At 35.9% G+C, this 19,345-nt stretch overlaps 1 protein-coding gene across 2 annotated transcripts in view; it reads left to right on the forward strand.

The window, feature by feature from the left end:
* The first annotated feature begins 6,963 nt into the window (after positions 1-6,963).
* LOC111511589 (cytochrome P450 4C1) overlaps positions 6,964-19,345 on the forward strand; it is a 31,616-nt gene continuing 19,234 nt past the window's right edge. Inside the window, exons 1-4 of one of the 2 annotated variants that reach the window (XM_074173501.1) lie at positions 6,964-7,132; positions 10,453-10,698; positions 11,112-11,312; positions 18,722-18,907. In XM_074173501.1, coding sequence (XP_074029602.1) covers positions 7,108-7,132; positions 10,453-10,698; positions 11,112-11,312; positions 18,722-18,907 — 658 coding nt within the window. In that variant the 5' untranslated portion in view covers positions 6,964-7,107. The remainder of the gene's footprint in view (positions 7,133-10,452; positions 10,699-11,111; positions 11,313-18,721; positions 18,908-19,345) is intronic. The other variant, XM_074173502.1, reaches the window with a different exon arrangement.

Raw genomic sequence — 19,345 nt, forward strand, 5'->3', positions numbered from 1 at the left:
ACCCGAAAAGTGTACTTCCTGATAGTTTTGAATACCCAACTGAATGTCTCCTAATGCTAGGGGAAAATGTCATTTCAAACTTTCCAATGCCTTCAGTATTGGGTGCTAAGTATTTGATGCTTACAGGCTGTTGGTAATAGTCCTTCCATTTTCTTCAGCTCGATTGCTCGAAGTGCTTTCTTCATGTCATCGAGACCCTAAATTACGAAGCATACCATCTAAAAAGAAAAGTTTTATGAAATTATCATAAGAAGACCACCCTAGCGATGTGTAAAGTTGGAGCTCCACTGACAAGAGCTAGTAGAGAAGAAAAACCTATGAATGAACGGACATAGGTATGTCATTTTGCCCAGAGTATTGATCTGTTATTTTTCTCAACAGAATGTTGAAATGATAATACATTAACAATTTTAATAGAAAAACTGTTGTCCGTATCAAAACTGAGTGAAATCACAATTCAATACAAAAAATGAGAAAACAGTTTATGTTTGTTACCGCTTTTATTTGTAACTAACATTACTGCATTTGTTTGAAAGTGGTTGACAATGTTTCGTGGGGTGTATTTCATAAGTTCGGACTTCCATTGTGTAATATAATATAAATTGATTTGAAATCTCTGAAAAAAAAATTAAAAAGATAAAATAACAATTTTATTAAACAGAAAACTGAAATGACAAAGAAATAACATACAAGCAACAACCAAAAAAAAATTGAAATATTATTAAAAGCTGAAAATTAAAAACTATTATTAACAACTCTGACCATTGGAGAAGCCCACAAGAACCCCCGAGTCTGGTTGAGATACGTAGACAACACCTTCATAATATGGATCCATGGGAATGCAGAACTAGACACTTTCCTGAAGCACATCAATAACATAAGTCGTTCCATCACTTCCACAATGAAGAAGGAAGTCCACAAAAAATTGCCTTTTTAAGACGTTTTGGTGAAGACAACCGACACTAAATGGGAAAGAAACATCTGTGTATCGAAAACCCACTCACACAGGACAGTATCCAAACCAGAAATCCAACCACCATCAATCGAATAAGAGAGGAATCATCAAGACTCTACTAGACCGTGCTTTTGGGCTCTGTAATACAAAGGAAGGTATCGAAAAGGAACTAGGCATCATCAAAAATGACCTTCAACGAAATTGTTACTCCAGAGTGATGGTAGAACAAGCTTTAGGAACAAGAAAGAGAAGCCGCCACAACCAGTACTTGTACTTTCCTACATCAGAGGATTATTGGAAAGGATAAGAAGGATTGGGTCCAAGTACAACATCAGGACCTGCTTCAGATCTGGGAACACTATCCGTGGCAGCCTCACGAAAACCAGGCCACCAAACGCGGACTGAGATTCCAAGAATTGCATTTACCGGATACCTTGCGAGTGCGGAGAATCATACATCGGTGAAACTAAGAGGTCATTCGAAGTTCGCATTGCTGAGTACAAGAAACACACATTGCGAGGAGAAACCAGCAAATCCGGAATAGCAGAGCATGTTTGGACTCATCAACATAATATCAAGTGGGCTCAAGCTGAAATCATCCACAAAGAAGAACACTGGTTCAGGAGAAAATTCAAAGAAGCCGCGTATATGTTGTCTAAGGACGCATTTAGTTAAGCTAGCGTAGAGATACGTAACATATGAAAACCTCTAATCGAGCGAAAAACGACCAACTCCCGCCAAACGGTCACCCCCCGCTAAATCCAATGAAGCGGAGAGAGGGAAAAGGGGATGGGTGAAAGCACTCGAATGACCTATAAATAGTCAGATCTCGGAGGAATAAGTCCAGTTATCACCCGAAAACGATTGTGGATACTAACAATCGAAACGTCGTGACGTAACTTGGTTTGGAATCTTTTAATTTTCATTTTTTAATTTTTTGTTAATACTAGATTTCAATTTTCAGCTTTTATTGTTATTTCTATTTTTTATTTTTTTTTGTTGGTTGTTGCTTGTATGTTATTTCTTTGTTATTTCAGTTTTTTGTTTGATAAAATTGTTATTTTACCTATTTAATTTTTTTTTCAGGGATTTCAAATCAATTTATATTATATTAGACAATGGAAGTCCGAACTGATGAAATGAACATTACTGCAGTACATTCAATACATAAGTTCGAAGTTGAAACTGCAGTAACGATAGTTACAAATAAAAGTGATAAAAAACATAGAAAGTTTCATTTCTCATTTTTCATGATGATTTCCTACCACATAGTAACAGATACATCCATCAATTTACATTCATACTGATTTATAGCTCGTCAAAACAGTTTTGACGAGCTATAGTCTTCCTAGTTACTAGGAACAGACTAGAGAATTCTATCTCTCTCTCTCTCTGTCTCATACACAGTCTCCTAAAGAACGCGCATCTAGAAAGCGGGACGAAATTCGAAACTCACTATATGACGAAAAAGTCATGTTACCCTGGCACGACTGAGGCAATGGCGCTAGAAACGTCACAGGGTTAGAAATATGGCTAACTTCACGTGGTATGATGTCAAACGCCGCGCTGAAGCCCGCTAGTTTCGAAAATAGCCGTATTTCTCCTACAATTTTCAAAATATTCAACAACATTGAATTTTATATTCATATACTGACCAAGCTCATCCTCAGTTCAATCAGGTTAGAGCCTAGCTCCTTTATCGTTTTAGCTGATTTTTATCAGAGAGTCAAGTGGGTTCATGACTAGGATGATGGCGTTATGAAAGTCCTCAGATATCAGTACCGCCCTTCACGGGGTACCCCTACCAGGCTGGGGTGGGATGGATGAGGAAATTGTTCATCCGTTGACGGGGGACATGAGGGCTTCATTCGACAGAATGTCGGGGCCTTCTATATCGGGAGAGGTCATCTACAGCATAATCTATAGCTTCTAGACGTGCCGATTCCTCGACTGAGTGGACTGCTTAATGAAAGGCAGCTGCAAATTTCTGCGGATGGCTTCATTCCGCACGAACCACGAAGTATTCACAATCATCCGTATCTCCAGGATAGAGATGTTGGACGGTTCTGCTTGTCCCCAGACGCCTGAAGCATATATGATGATAGGCTTGGACATCGTGTTGTAGATGGTAATTTCGTTTTTAGAGCTCATTTTTTATCTTCTGTTGATCAGAAGGTACATACTAGCTATCCGTCCCTCGATCTTTGATTTAACGTACATAATGTGCGGGTTCCAGATGAGGCTACGGTCTATTAGAAGACCGAAGTTCTTTACCCGCGCCTGCCAGTCGATCTCCCTTCCAGGTATCCTCACTTTTCTGGCCGGAGAAGATGTCGTCCTCCCCATGGTTATCGCCTGAGTCTTTTTCGGGTTCACTCGGATCTTCCATTCAAAGTACCAGCGCTCCCAACCCATGAAAGATGAGAGAGCCGTGTCGTCGGCGTATAAAGATATCTTCACAAGCTCAGACCTCGGAAGGTTGCTGGTGTAAAGTGAGTACAGCGTGGGAGAGAGCACGGCCCCTATGGCACTCCAGCGATCATCTCTCTGTTGTCAGACAGAGAGCCCTATACTCTAACCGGAAATGTTCTGTCTTTCAGGAAGATCCCAATCCACCGGATCAGGCCCCGAAGCAGGTCGAACGCACGACGACATGAACTTTTCGATTGTGGTTTAGCTCTGCGATGGTGTTTTCGACCAGTCTCAGTGCCTGTAGCTCAGTGGAGTGTTCTCTCCTGAAGCCGAATTGTTCGTCAGGCAGAACATTTCGGTTCTCAACTTCTTCGTTGAGTCTTTGTAGAACGACTCTTTCAGCCAGCTCAGCCGCCGACGAGAGCAGACTGATCGGACGATAGTTCTGTGGGAACAGCAGGTTCTGACCCTCTTTTGGGATCATGACGACGATCGCATGCTTCCACCTTCTGGAGAAGTATCTAAGGGTCAACGATCTGTTAATGATATGTAGTAGGTTTTCGATACAGTTTTCCGGAAGCCTCTTCAACAACCTATTGGTTTTGGAATCGACCTCCGGAGCTTTCTTGGCCTTTGCTGCCCTGATATAACCTTTCAGCTCTTCCACAGAAGCCGGGCGGATGTTATCATCGTCATCTTCCCTGAGGATGCGGTGAACCCGATCTTCCAGCAGAATATCGCGCTCAATGTCGTCATTGTCATCATTGTCGTCAACGTTAAGTTGAAAGTGACGTTCCATCAAGTCGGCAAAGGCCAACGCTTTGTTGGCGGGGGAGTAGCACACTCCGCGCTCTCCGTGAGTGGGTGAGGAAGCAGTCTTCATCCCTTTGAGTCTGCGGGTGAATCGTCAAAGCTCGTTATCCCCAGACTCAAAGGATTCCAAGAGCTCCTCCCACCTTTCGTTCCGGTGATCAATGATGGTCTGTTTGACTTGATTGGCCATCCTACTTGCTGCAATTTTATCTCTTGGGAAAAGAGTTCGTTGATAGAGCCTTCTCAAGCGATTTCTCTTTCGTATCAAGGCTTTGATAAGAAACTCATGTGTAGCTCTTCAGCGGACACTCTCCCTGGAGATGGCCGATCGAAACGCGTCATTTCATATACTAAATCAGGTGAATAACTAGTATATTTGGCATTTTTTTTATAGGAAAAGCTATTCAGTATTGAAGTTCAGCAAAAAACCTTCCTCTTTAAACTTTTGAGAAAATTGGTGAACTAATAGCATTCTAGAAAAAGTGAAGTGAAACTAGTGAAAAAACTTGAATTTTTAGTTGAACCATAAGTACATATTTCGGCATAGTGTACCGCCATATTGCCATAGCAGACGTTGGATACATGAAAACACTAGCTTCAAGTATCTTTGAAGCACATTCTAATAAGATTCTTGAGATAATGGCATTGAAGGCATAGGAAATATCATTTCTTCTTGTAAAACCTTGAACTTTCGTGGTCAAAAAAATATTCCAGTGCCAAGAAAATGCATTACATTGTTGCTGGCGGAATACAATTTCGCATTCATTCATTATTGCAGAACAAATGCAAGGCTAACCAGTAATTTTTTTCGATTCGAAGAACTTCGATATACTTTGATACTTTTTCCTTTCACGAGCTCATTAGGGATTTTATCTTTATTATGGAATATAGCAGATATGATTCTTGTGTTTATTTACATATATTCCAATTTTAATTTTTTTTTGTTCCAGAAACATAATTATTTGAAGCAAGTATAGACTGATATACCTGAGTATTTACAGTCAGTTGATAAGATATAATATTCCTACAGAATGTTCTTCGATACTGGATGTCCAAATAAACAGGTTGAGATCATTACAGTTTGAAATAGAACATAACGGGTTTCCAAATGATTTTGTACTACAGAGTCCAATTTGGAATCCCTCAAAGTCCATGAATTATTAAAATCCTTAGAGAAAAGCCTTTCTCATTTTTTCGGCGAAAGATTCATATAGATAGTAACAATTCCTTTGAAAACTATGGCCATTTTTGTGAAAAAAGATACCTTGTTTATCAAATACTTATGACTGACTGAAAAAATAATTGAAAAACAACTTCAGCTGACACTTCGCCCATTCGTATATACAAATAAGATATCCTTTATCTCTTGTGAAGAATGAAGTCGATTATTATTATTATTATCATTAAATGAGTGCACCAATACACAATAACTATATCCATTTGAAAATATGAATACAACAATTATCATCAGTCTTTATTGACACTTCTAAATATAACCTCAGTCTTCGTAAAAAACGCATACAGTTACCACTGAAAAGCTTTTCAAAACAACGCAACGGGTTTTGATACGGGTTTTTCAAATAGATAGAGTGTTCCAAGAGGAAGATTTATATACAGTGTGACCCATTTTTAATGGAAACGCCCCCCTAAAATTTGAAGTTGTAAACCGATTTCAATATTATTTTTTTGAAATGTCAAGTACTAAAAGGTCTACCTTGGGACAAAATTTGAAATGTTTATTAAAGTTTCAGGGCATACTACAATATTTTTTCTTAGTAGAAAATCGGGATTTTTTATTAACGATTTTTTTATTGAAAAAATCACTACGCTACTGGATTCAAAGTGCCTCTAAACAGGTGTGACCAAAATTTCATGAGAAAATATTCATTATTAACAAAGGTATAACAACTCAAAAATTCGAAAACTCACACAGTCACAGTCACAAAAACACCCAATATCAATAGATATAGCCATGAGAATATTTTTTTTCTACGAAAAAATCGCTAATAAAAAATCCGATTTTCGACTAAGAAAAAATATCGTAGTATGCCCCGAAAATTTAAAAAACATTTCAAATTGTGTCCCAAGGTAGACCTTTTAGTGCTTGACATTTAAAAAAAATATATTAAAATCGATTTACAAATTCAAATTTTAGGGGGGTGTTTCCATTAAAAATGGATCACACTGTATATATGTATAACATGAATAATATTGTACAGAAACACTGATAATTAATTTTAGAGGTTTCTAATGTGATGTAAATAAATAAATTTTTTGCGCTTACATTGCAAACGCTGGCTGAACCCTACGAGATAAATCAAAACATGTACCATAGGTCTAGGTAAACAAAAAGTCCGCGATGGTATATATCTATCTTTCAGGGATAACCCACAATGAAAATTTTTTATCCTCGAGAAATAGTGGCTTATTTACGAAACGATAAGCAATACAGCATTGATCCTTTTCCTTACGAAGACGTCATCTATGGAATCGACAGAAATCTCAAATTTTGCTCGTTCAAAAAAAACAAGTGTGCCTTGTGCCAGTGTGTATCATAGTCGAGCCGAATGAAATGATGTTTGTCTTTCTCTGCAGCTATTACTGCAAAATAACTGAATGAAACCAAACCCCAAAAATAAAAAAGAGTCTTGATCCAACACCCCGTAGACAGATAATTTCTTCATTCTGCATCGGGTTTGGATTGGATAATGAAGGGACTTTGCGTAACAACTATCTCAGATTTAATTATTTGCAACGCAAGAATAATAACATTGAATACTGAAACCACACTGCATACGATTCAAAGGTTTCTATTACGTTTCAAGTCGATAAGAAAATAGAAAGGGATCGATTTTTGCCCGTCTAACTGAAAAACCATTATTGTCAATTTCCTGCAGCATGTGCTCGTGAGTGATTCCTTCATTTCAATGAAAAGTGGTGAACTCATAAAAGGTAAAGCTTGTGACTTTTCTAAATCTATATGAACATCAAAGTAATGAATAAAAAAAAAGACGACACGGTAAGTTTCTAAAATATTTTCTGACAACTTTCCAACTTTTCAATATCCATTTTGAAGAATTATTTTGGAGGTTTTTGAGATGAAATTTGTTTTGGTTCTCAAAAATGGAACACCATACCAAATCTTCATTACTTTTTATGTTCACTCTGGTGCATAAAAAAAGCAAACTTGAAATGTCAGCAAATTTTTATCTTGAATATTCTTTGTATTTTCAGCCGATTGTGAAAATTTTTTCAATAAAGAAAAGAAAATTCATTTCGCAATAATTCACATCAAACAGATTTTCCAATAATGCCCGATTTATACATGTTACATACCTCCTCTTCACATTTTTCTGGAGAGAGAGGCTTGATGGACTACATATACAGGGTGTAACTGAATAAGTGTAAAACATTTAGGGAGGTGATTTCTCATCGAAAAAAAGATCTTTTATGTAAAGAATCTTCATTGGAGCATCCCTTTTTGAGATCCAACGCCTCAAAGGAGGTACATGAAATTTGTATAACAATGTTTTTCACGAGCACTAAAAAAGTTACAATATTGAAATTAACCTGACGTTTTGTACTACCAGAAATATACTTGGCCAGAAATTGATTTGGTTTACCCCATTGTTGTAAGGGTTGGAAAACACAACCCCTTAAATTTATTTCCAATGTAACTTTTTGTCTCATTATTTGTTTACCATTTAAAAAATTATTTCCGATAGCCTGTTTCATTCTGAATGAAAAATGTCTCTTGGGTTTTTTGCCCAAAATAAACCAGTTCGCAGCAAAAAATTATTTTATGAACAACTACAGAGATACATCGTCATAAATGCGCTATTAGCGATAATGACAATTAAATTGGTATGACGCTGTCAGTTTGTGAATTTTCGAAATTGAATTTATACTTATTGTGTGTTGTTGTTCTGTTCCTAATTTGTTACTTTAATAATTCACTTGTTATTAAAATGGTGTATACAAATGAGGAAATAGCTGATATGCATTACGTTTACGGTCTGTCGCAGGGGAATGGTTTAGAAGCTTCTAGAAGATATGCTGAAATATTCACATAGAATATTTGCTCGACTTCATCAACAATTACGAGAATATGGTTCATTCCACAAAAGAACGCAGGATTGTGGTCGCCATCGAGAAGTACGAACACCACAGCTTGAGGAAGCAGTACTTAATTTGATTGAAGAACAACCTACTACCAGTACTAGAAAGATTGCTTTCCAGCTAAATGTTGATCATATGACGGTATTTCGAATTTTAAAGGAACAACTCTTATACCCTTACCATCTGCAACGAGTACAGGCACTGTTACCGCAAGACTTTCCGAACCGTCTTGAATTTTGCAATTGGATGCTGGAAATGATTAGAAGAAATTGTGACTTTCTGAAGACCACAGAATTCACAGACGAATGTAGTTTTTCTCGGGACAAGATTATTAATTTTCATAATTACCACATATGGTCTGATGAAAACCGTCACGCTATTGTCGAACATAACCATCAAGAACAGTTTTCTCTTAACGTGTGGTTCGGAGTTATTGGGGATGATTTATTTGGGCCTCATTTTCTACCTCCTCGATTAAATGGTGAGGCATACGTTCAATTTTTAAGAGAAGTGCATCCAGTACCGCTGGAGGAAGTTCCTTTGGGCGTTTTTATGCATGATGGAGCTTCCGCCCATTTTAGTCAAGTAGCACGTCAGCATTTAACTGAAACATATGCAAATCAGTGGATAGGTCTAGGAGGACCACAGAACTGGCCCGCTCGATCCCCGGATCTCAATCCTCTCGATTTCTCTATTTGGGGCCATTTACAGCATTTAGTTTATTGTACTCCTGTTCGTGATGTAGAGGACTTAAGAAACCCCATCATCGATGCGTGCAGGGTAATCAGAGATAATCCAGGAATATTTGAGCGAATACGTGGCTCAGTGCGTCGACGTTTAGACGCATGCGTAATGTCTGAAGGTAGACATATTGAACATTTACTATGATTTCTACATCTTGTGTGTTTTGTTATTAATAAATTAGTTTTGTTTATTACCCTTTAATCGTTTAATGCAGGTACCAACTACAAAATAACAATAAATCCAGTTCGCATTTATGACGATGTATCTCTGTAGTTGTTCGTAAAATATTTTTTTGACGCGAACTGGTTCATTTTAGGCAAAAAACCCAAGAGACATTTTCTGTTTAGAATGAAACAGGTTATCGGAAATAAATTTTCAAATGGTAAACAAATAATTAGACAAAAAGTTACATTGGAAATTAATTTTAGGGGTTGCGTTTTCCACCCCTCACAACCATGGGGTAAACCAAATGAATTACTGGCTAAGTGTCTTTTTGGTAGTACAAAACGTCAGGTTAATTTCAATATTGTAACTTTTTCAGTGCTTGTGAAAAAATTGTACTTTAATTGGGGGTACATAAAATTGTAATTTTATGTAGCCCCTTTAAGGGGCTGTATCTTAACAAGGGATGCTCCAATGAAGTTTCTTTATATGAAAGTTTTTTTTTTCGATGAGGAATCACCTCCTTGAATGTTTTACACTTATTCAGTTACACCCTGTATACTTGTGCACATTGTCTATTGCACAAATCGATTTAATGCAGAGTGCAACAGACTGTGGGTTAAAACTGACTCTCTATGCCTCTAACTGTCAACTACGAACTGCCTTATAAAGTGCTGTTCCCGAGTAGAGAGAACTGGATCCTCCAAGAGCAGATAGTTGTTGGTTCACAGATGGATCAAAAACACCTTCCGGTTCTGGTGCAGGTGTTTTTAGTCGCAGAACCAGGACAGAGATATCAACCTGACTAGGAACCTATGAGACTGTATTTCAAGTGGAAATTTAAGCTATTGAATTGTGTGCGGAAAGATTGGAACCTCATACACAAGTTTATAAAAATATTCTCGGACAGTCAAGCGGCATTGGAAGCTTTTGGCTTTTACCAAGCAACGTCTAAATTGGTAGCAAATTGCCAAAAACGACTCTCCTCAACAGGAAGACTTGACAGATTGTGTCTGGTCTGGATTCCTGGCCATACTGGCCCGGAAGGCAATGAAGCTGCTGACTCTATTGCAAAGGAGGGTGCTACAAGTTGCTTCATCGGACCAGAACCTGTCATTGACATCGCTTTGGGCTTTGCCAAACGTATATTGAGACCTGGATGACAAGAAGATTTTAGCACTACAGAACGATTAACATCGACCAACCTGATAAATTGTAATCAAAATATTTGTTTTGAAATCTTTCAGGAATATTATATCTAGTAAAGTTGATGAATCTTTCGGTAGCAATGGACCACCCCCTCCCCATTGAGGAAGATCCAAGAAATGGAATCCGAAGCTATCTCACAATATGTCTAATCATGGTTTTCTTTATATGGTATGCCCATTTTTTGTGGAAAAGAAGATATCTGTACATACATTCCTGGAAAGTAGAGGGCCCTTTTTCATTTCCATTGATCGGTTGTGGATACCTATTTCTGGGTAACGGAACAGGTAAGTTCATTGCGTCTTGTATGATGAATTTATTAGGTGAGTGAATTTCAAAGAATCATTTTCTTTCATCTAAACAGATATGATGGTGACAACTTCCCTTATTTTAACAGAATTTTATGATCAAATTTACCAATCAAATATCTTCCAATTGTTATATTCCATTCACAGGTAGTTTAACTACTTTGTTACTTTCATCAATTCACAGTTGCAATGAATTGCATTTTGGAATATCTGTTTTGAACGTTTCTTTGGCTTATGAATTTTGTTTTATTCTTTCATGCCATATTGTTTAAAAGGAGAATAATGTTTTTGTACACACGGTTCCCCTTCTCGGCACCATATAACCATGAAAGTAGATTTCCTAAAAGAATAATTTTAGGTGGATGGAATGAAAAATATATCCTTATTTTCAGACATAATAAAAACCCTTGTGAAGATACAACAGAAGGTATCATCAGGTCTGACAAGGATATGGTTAGGCCCCAAGCTGATATACCTCATATCCGAACCAAAACATTTAGAAATAATATTGAATCATCCGAAAGCTCTGGAAAAAGAAAATGTTTACAAGTTTATCGCGGAAGCTATTGGGCAAGGCTTATTGACAGCACCAGGTTGGTACTAACAGTATTATTTTGAATATAAAAATGTGTGTACTTTTTTACGTATAACAATATGTTTCAAAATTACCACATCAAGTTCTTTTTTTTTGTTACTGTCATAATATAATTGCGTCAAAGCTGTTCTCCGGGTTTTTTGGCCGCGATCTACAGGTATTTAGCATTAACGTTCGTGTACTACTATCGTAGACATTATAAAAGCAATGAAGTAAAGGTCAATGTTCTCAACGCATAAACTACAATATTCAAGTGTGTCTCTAGTTCTATATCATCATAACTTTTTTTCTCTTGATCAAACTCCATTTCACAATGGAACGAGAGACAGGTAACTAAATGAAAACTCTAACCACCAGCCGCGACGAATAGAGGTGCAATTTGAACGTTGATCTCAACGCATCTCTGAACCTAAAATTCCCTTTGAGGAACTCAATCACCTCAAAAATGCCTTCAAAGTGAACGGGGTAGAGAGAATCCAAAAACTCGAACATCTATGCATCCTTTAAAGTAACCATTCTGCAAGAAAATTTTAGTAAAGCAATGGATGCAAATATTTGGCCTATGAATACTTGTATAAGACGTTTTTTATTCCACAAGAACAGGAATCGGCAGACAGCAGATTGACATTCCAGCCGTCAATTCTATTCATCAACATTCAAACATTGAACAATGCTAAAATAAGTGAACTGGAATTGTTTTTGAATGATTTTAAGAATATAAAGCTGATATGTATGAATGAAACATGTGCTACAAGGAGCTCTATTTCAAATTTGAAAATACGTGATTTTCACTTAGTAAGTGCTTTTTGCCGAACTAACACTAAAGGGGGAGGAGTCGGCATTTGGTGTAGTCAGAGCTTCGTCGTTGAGGCGATTGATATGAGTGAGTTCTGTATAGAGGGTAGTTGCGAAGTGTGTGCCATATCATTTAAAAATAAGAAGAACCAAATGTACAACATCATTTGTTGTTATAGACCTCCAAGTGCAAAATACGAAGAACTTGAAACTCAATTAGTTAGAATTATGGATAAGTATTATAAACCTGCTGTCAAATTTATCATTTGTGGTGACTTCAATTTAGATTATTTAAAATTAGGAAGTAACTATTGCTCGTAAAAAACACCAAAAAACAATTCTATCAAGCTAGAATTGAGTCTAGTAGTAATTTATCAAAAGAAACATGGAAAATGGTATCTGAATTACAAGGTTCAATATTTAACAATATGTCAAATTTTGAAATCACTACGTCTAGCGGTGTTGTAACTAAAGACCCCAACATTATTGCAAACGAATTCAATTCTTTTTTTATAGAAACTCCTAGGAAATTGGTCGAAGATTTAGACGTGACAACGTATAATACTGGCTCTCTGGTGAATGAATCATCTTCAAGATTTTACTTATACCCGTTTAGTGAGAGTGAATTTTTTGAACTAATGATGAAGAAGCTGAATAATAAAAAGTCGTCAGGGAACGATGACGTTCCGGCATTCATGCTCAAAAATACGCTGGACATATTAGTAAAACCTCTTGTTTTTCTTATCAATTTAAGTTTTTGTTCTGGTGTATTCCCTGAAAGATTGAAAATAGGCAAAGTTTTACCTATTCACAAAAAAATAATAAATAGTTGATGAATAACTACAGACCCGTAACAGTAACATCAGTTTTTTCAAAATTTTTTGAGCACTGTTTTCTAAATAGATTTTTAAGATATCTTGACAGAAATGACATTACTTCGGATACGCAGCATGGGTTTCGAAGTGGAAAATCCACTAATACCGCGATTCAATCCATATATGAAAATTTAGCTGATAGCATAGATGCTGGCGAGTGCCCTGTTGGGATTTTTTGCGATCTCAGCAGGGCATTTGACTGCGTCAATCCTCAGGTACTATCAAGAAAGTTACATGAGCTGGGTTTTGGGGAAATTTGGAATAATTGGATCGATTCATTTATGTTTGGCAGAAGCCAATATGTAACCATCACCAATGTAATTAATGGTAAAAAAAGAATAATGAACTCTCAACGGATACCTCTATCACCTTTAATAGGCTCTACTCATACAATTAACACTAGGCCAAAAAAAATATATCAAGTTCCTCTAGCTCGAGGGCGGATTGCTCTTAAAGGTCCTAATGTTGCAGGTCCTCGTTTGTTCAATATTTTACCAACTGAAATAAAAGAAAGCAAAACATTAGAGATGTTCAAAACAAAGATTAAAAATTTTTTAGTTCTGAATGCGTATTACAGTGTTGATGATTATTTAACGTAAGTGTATGTGTGGTGTGTGCATGCGTTTTCGTGTGTGCTTCTAGTTTTAGTGTAGTAGTTTATAATTTTAGCTTTACTGACTATTCCTAATACAATTACTTATGAAATTGTCGAACAGGAAAATAAAGGATTTGATTTGATTTGAAGTAGAATTCAACGAGCTATACGACCCAGAAGAGAGAGCAGCAAAGTAATCCCGGCTAGGCACGTTAAGGAAAAAGCATTTATTCCTTGTGTTGAAAATGTCACAGACCGGAATTGGGGGACTATTAGAGACACTCGACGTGGAACCAATATTCAGCCCAACGAAAATTATCAGGTGCTAAGGACCCCAAAGAGCCTTTAGCAACATGATAGTAATAATTTTTATCAATCTAAAAAACTAGAGTGTTTATAACAGGAATAAAATTTATAATAATGATTAAATAAATTATTAAAAAACAACATATATTAAATATTATTAAAATAAACATATCAATTAAATGTACAGAACATAAATACATAAATATAAACACACTCACACACACTCACACACACACACACACATATATATATATATATATATATATATATATATATATATATATATATAAATATATACATAATTGAATTTTAATAGTAATTTAAAACAAAAAATGTAAAATGGAGGTCAGAAATTCAATTAGAGGAAGAAAGCAGGAACTTTTTCAATTCCGATTTGTGTTTTTTAATTTATTTTTAGATTTTCTGGAAGATTATTATATATTTTAACTCCCAAATGAATTATTGATTTCTCCTCAAATTTAGAGCGATATGATTCAACTAGTAGTTTTTTTGCTTGTGTTGTATTATAATCATGGATGGTATTTATTTGACTGAAATCCAAATTCGAAAGTTTCTGATTTTTTTCTAGCAGAATAAATGAAACAATAAATTTTCAATTGAAAAATGGACTGAATATCATCTGAAAGACCATGTGGTATATATAAATTTGACGTAGCTTCAAGATATGCTGATTTGAATACACATTTCATTATTTCATTTTGCAGTCTCTTGAGAGGATTTATTATCGACAAATTAGCTGTTCCCCAAATTGAAATTAAATTTTGTAGATTTGAATATACTAAACAGAAATATACCTATACACTTGAGATATTTTATTCGAATGAAATTTCTAACCCTAAATGATATTCCTAAAATTGGTCCAATTTATTTAACAACTCAATATGAGTATTCTAACAGAGACTTTCATCAATATATAGTCCTAAAAATTGTATTTTGATAATATTCATTTTGTTGTTAAAAGCCAAATTCTCTTCATTAGCGATTTTGTTCTTAGTTATCAACATTGAAGGAGACTTTTCATAATTTGAACTTAATTTATAATAATTTAACAAAGAGGATAGCAATATAATGGCATTAATAATGTTATTGTAAACATGTTTAATATCACTAGAAAATTAAAGTAATGTGGTGTTATCCGCGTATAACTTGATATTTCCTTTCAACAGTAATTTATAAACAGAATTTATGTATATGGAAAATAACATTGGACCCAAAAAAGACCCTTGTGGAACACCTAAAGTGATATGAACTGGTATTTTTTCCCAGACAACAAATTGTTTTCTGTGAGATAAATAACTTTCAAACCATCTATGGATGATTTTTTCCTAGACAACAAACGAATTGTTTTCTGTAAGATAAATAGTTTTCGAACCATCTATGAATAATCCCCCGAATACCAATACTATTCAATTTTCTCAATAAAATATTATGATCAACTGTGTCAAATACCATCCATACAAATACTTTATTGACTCCGAATAATCTATCAACTTATTATTCATGACCTTTTATTCGTATCACTTTTGCTGCCGAATTTTTTGTAGCAACAGGTCGGTTTACATTGGAACCACGAAAGGAAGTATATTCACCCGTCTTTCTGAACACAAGAGAAATTGTTGCCTTGGCCAAACCAATAAATTAGCTGTAGCTAGACATGCTCTCAGAGGAAGCACTCACATTATCCTATTAGCAGATACACAAATACTCGATAAAATTCAAAGTTACTATCCAAGAGTATACAGGGTGTCCCTGGACTTCCTCTTTTCCTCTCGGGAATGTATAGATGGGGTCAAAATATCACCAGTACTTCATATAACTTTTTTTCCTAAAATCCTTCGTTACCAAGTAACGGGCCCTCGAAGTTACAAAATGAAAAATGTTTTTCTTTGATAACTTTTCAAGTGAATATTCAAAATCATCCAAATTTTGGTAATTGACTAAACAAATGAATTCCTTCGATGAGCTTTCATGCAGGAGTCAGTTGTTTTGCTACAAAGTCAGGAACGGCCTACCCCCGATGGTCCACACCCCAAAACTCTGAAATGACAGATATTTTTCAATATTTTTCAACAAATTAAGGTTACTTGGACAATTTTATGAATAAAAGTACTCGTGTGGAAAGTCGATCGGAGCAACGAGTCTTGATAAAAGTGTAGTTTCACTCGACGACATCAAACCCGCTCGTCCACCATTATTTGAAATGAATAATTATCAAAGCAGAAATAATAATGATAACGTTAATTCAACAACATTTATCCTGAGATGTCTACCATTATTCGAAAATATTAGTTTTTAAGGAAAATGGAAATGATAGGTAAAATGTTCATAACGAATTTTTATAATGCAAACACGTTTAACTAACGAAACTCAAGAGCCTCAAGAGCAAACAGAAATGAAAAATCCGCTACAGAAACTGCTCGATATGACCACCTTCTCTCTCTATACATTTTCTTAGTCTGTTTCGTATGGCTTCACAATGTAATGTTATTCTATTCAACAATGCATCTCTTGTGTGAATAGGTGTAGCGTAAACAAGGCTTTTTAGATGCCCCCACAGAAAGAAATCCAATGGATTTAAATCCGGAGACCGCGATGGCCATGAATATGGCCCACCTCTACCAATCCATCTATTGTGGAAAATATGGTTCAGATGGTCACGCACAATCAAACTTAAATGAGGAGGAGCGCCATCATGCATAAACCACAAATCTCTTCGGGTTTGCAATGGAACATGTTCCAAAAGTTCATTCAAATCGTTCTGAATGAACTCCAAATAACGTTCTCCATTCAATCGGTCCTGTAGAACGAATGGTCCTATAAGATGGTTTCCTATGATACCAGCCCAAACATTCACGTTGAATTTCCGTTGGTGTTTGGTTTGCAATATCCCATGGGGATTTTCTTCGGCCCATATATGGAGATTATGAGAGTTGATAACTCCATCTCTACTGAAACCTGCTTCATCAGTGAATAAAACTCGATTAATAAAAGTCATATCCTCTCTTTGCCTATACATGAACCAATTGGCATATTCCAGTCGTGCTGGAAAATCTTGAGGTGTCATGGCATGTACCTTCTGGATGTGAAATGGGTGGAGCAGTTGTTCCCTAATTATTCTATGAATAGTGGACTTGGATGTATGGAACTGTTCTGATAGATTTCTGATGCTCATTGAAGGATCATCAGCGACGGCTTCCAAAATATTTTCCTCCAATACAACGGTACGTACAGTCCTAGGAGCGCCCTCACCACCTCGTTTTGGCAAAACTGTACCTACAATAATATCGAAATAAAACAACGTGCTCAAATTAATTATCAATTATTACATACCTGTCTCCCTCAAGCTGCGATCGACACGCTCGAATGTTTCTCTTGACGGTACCGTTCGATTGGGAAAATGCTCGGAATACAGACGACGAGCTTCTGCAGCATTACAAAATGCTCGTCCATAAAATACATGCATATCTGCATATTCATTGAATGTAAACTGTTCGGCCATATCAAAAAAATTCAAAATATCCTATAGAATATTGACAATACAATGATAGTCATATGACAACGTACCACTCAACAAAACAAAATCGCATTCCAATTTCTCATTTTTTATCAAAACTTTCTAAAAGGTTTTTTTGTCAACATCTGTGAAAGAAATGAAACATAATTATTCCCTGGATATTTTTCACCTGATCATGTGCAGCCGTTTTTGTAGTTGTTCATTCGTTTGCTTTTTATTAGTATAGTAAATTTTTTTTCCGATGTGCGTTTTTTCAGCTAAATTTAGATTCGTGTTAAAGAATTTCTCCCATAAAATTATAATTATCAGTGAAACTCCTCAACAGTTTAGCTGTGAAGAAGAATTTGAAACATTCGAATGTTGAGTTTCATGAGATTCAGATAACTGATCAACACGAAACGTGATTATTCCACACGTATTATGTACATACAAAATATGGAATGAATTCGATATTTCATAGTAGAATAGCTTGTTAGTTTAAAAACACCACGAATCTACAGAACTTGATATTTCTTTTGAAAAAATATCTGCTATCACAATTGTGACTTAAACTTCCATATAGGTACTGTACTTTTTGTTTACGACTTCATTTTAGCATACTTTGTATTATTCCTGTTATAAATGTTGTTGAATTAACGTTATCATTATTATTTCTGCTTTGATAATTATTCATTTCAAATAATGGTGGACGAGCGGGTTTGATGTCGTCGAGTAGAACTACATTTTTATCAAGTCTCGTTGCTCCGATCGACTTTCCACACGAGTACTTTTATTCATAAAATTGTCCAAGTAACCTTATTTTGTTGAAAAATATCTGTCATTTCAAAGTTTTGGGGTGTGGACCATCGGGGGTAGTCCGTTCCTGACTTTGCAGCAAAACAACTGACTCCTGCATGAAAGCTCATCGACGGAATTCATATTTTGACCCCATCTATACATTCCCGAGAGGAAAAGAGGAAGTCCAGGGACACCCTGTATAGAGACGCAATAGGAATTCAGAAACACAGCGATAATTTCAACAGAAAGGAAGAGGCAATCAACATCGATAAAATCTGGTAACCTGTCCATCATTGAAAGAAACGAATCCACGCCCATCAATGATGATATAAAATCGAAGAAAATTCCAACTTTCTATTTCTTGTCCTGAGAACAACTCGAGTACTTTGACAGTTACCTCATCGCCTTTTATTTTTATAATGTCTACCGCAGAGTAGATGTCAACATTCGTTTTCGTAGTTCCGGTATTTTTTCAGTTCAAAAAATTTAATATCGCATTAATTTCGTTCCTACTATGTTTTCAGCGAAAAAATGGAAACAACACAGGAAAGTTCTTGCTCCTTCTTTCAATCAAAAAGTACTGGACTCTTTTGTTGAAATTTTTGCAAAGCATAGTATAACATTCGTTGAAAAACTGAAGGATGTGGTTGGACAGAAAAATATTGATCTCTACCCACTAGCGTCTCGATGCACTTTGGGAAACATATGTCGTAAGTAGACTTCGTTTTTATAAACTGAGAGTGCTTTATTGTTATCTTTAGTATTGTTGTGAATAATCCCTTAAAAAAACACCGGCCGCCGCTGGTCGTCATAAATCAATTGTGACGTGCTCAACTGGACGTGCGCTACCGGCTGTTCTAGATGTTGCTTTTCTTCGACAATAATGCTACAGGCTTCGATGGAATTCCAACAAATTTTCTACCGCCTTCGATTGCCATACATAAACGCTACCCACTAGCATATCGATATTTCGAAGTTTCGCGGACAGTGCAGTACACAGCGATTCAGCAAGGCGATAGAATTTTGAATAAAAGTTGAAGTTTCAGTGTTAGATTGTATCAACAGTGAAATAAAGTAAATTTTAATTATTGTACAGTGTAGTTAATTTTTGGTGAACCCGAATGGAAAGCGTAACAGTATTACTGAGC

Source organism: Leptinotarsa decemlineata, unplaced genomic scaffold (assembly GCF_025532065.1).
Source record: "Leptinotarsa decemlineata unplaced genomic scaffold, Ldec_3_MD MMD2_tig00000251_RagTag_RagTag, whole genome shotgun sequence".
Taxonomy (NCBI): domain Eukaryota; kingdom Metazoa; phylum Arthropoda; class Insecta; order Coleoptera; family Chrysomelidae; genus Leptinotarsa; species Leptinotarsa decemlineata.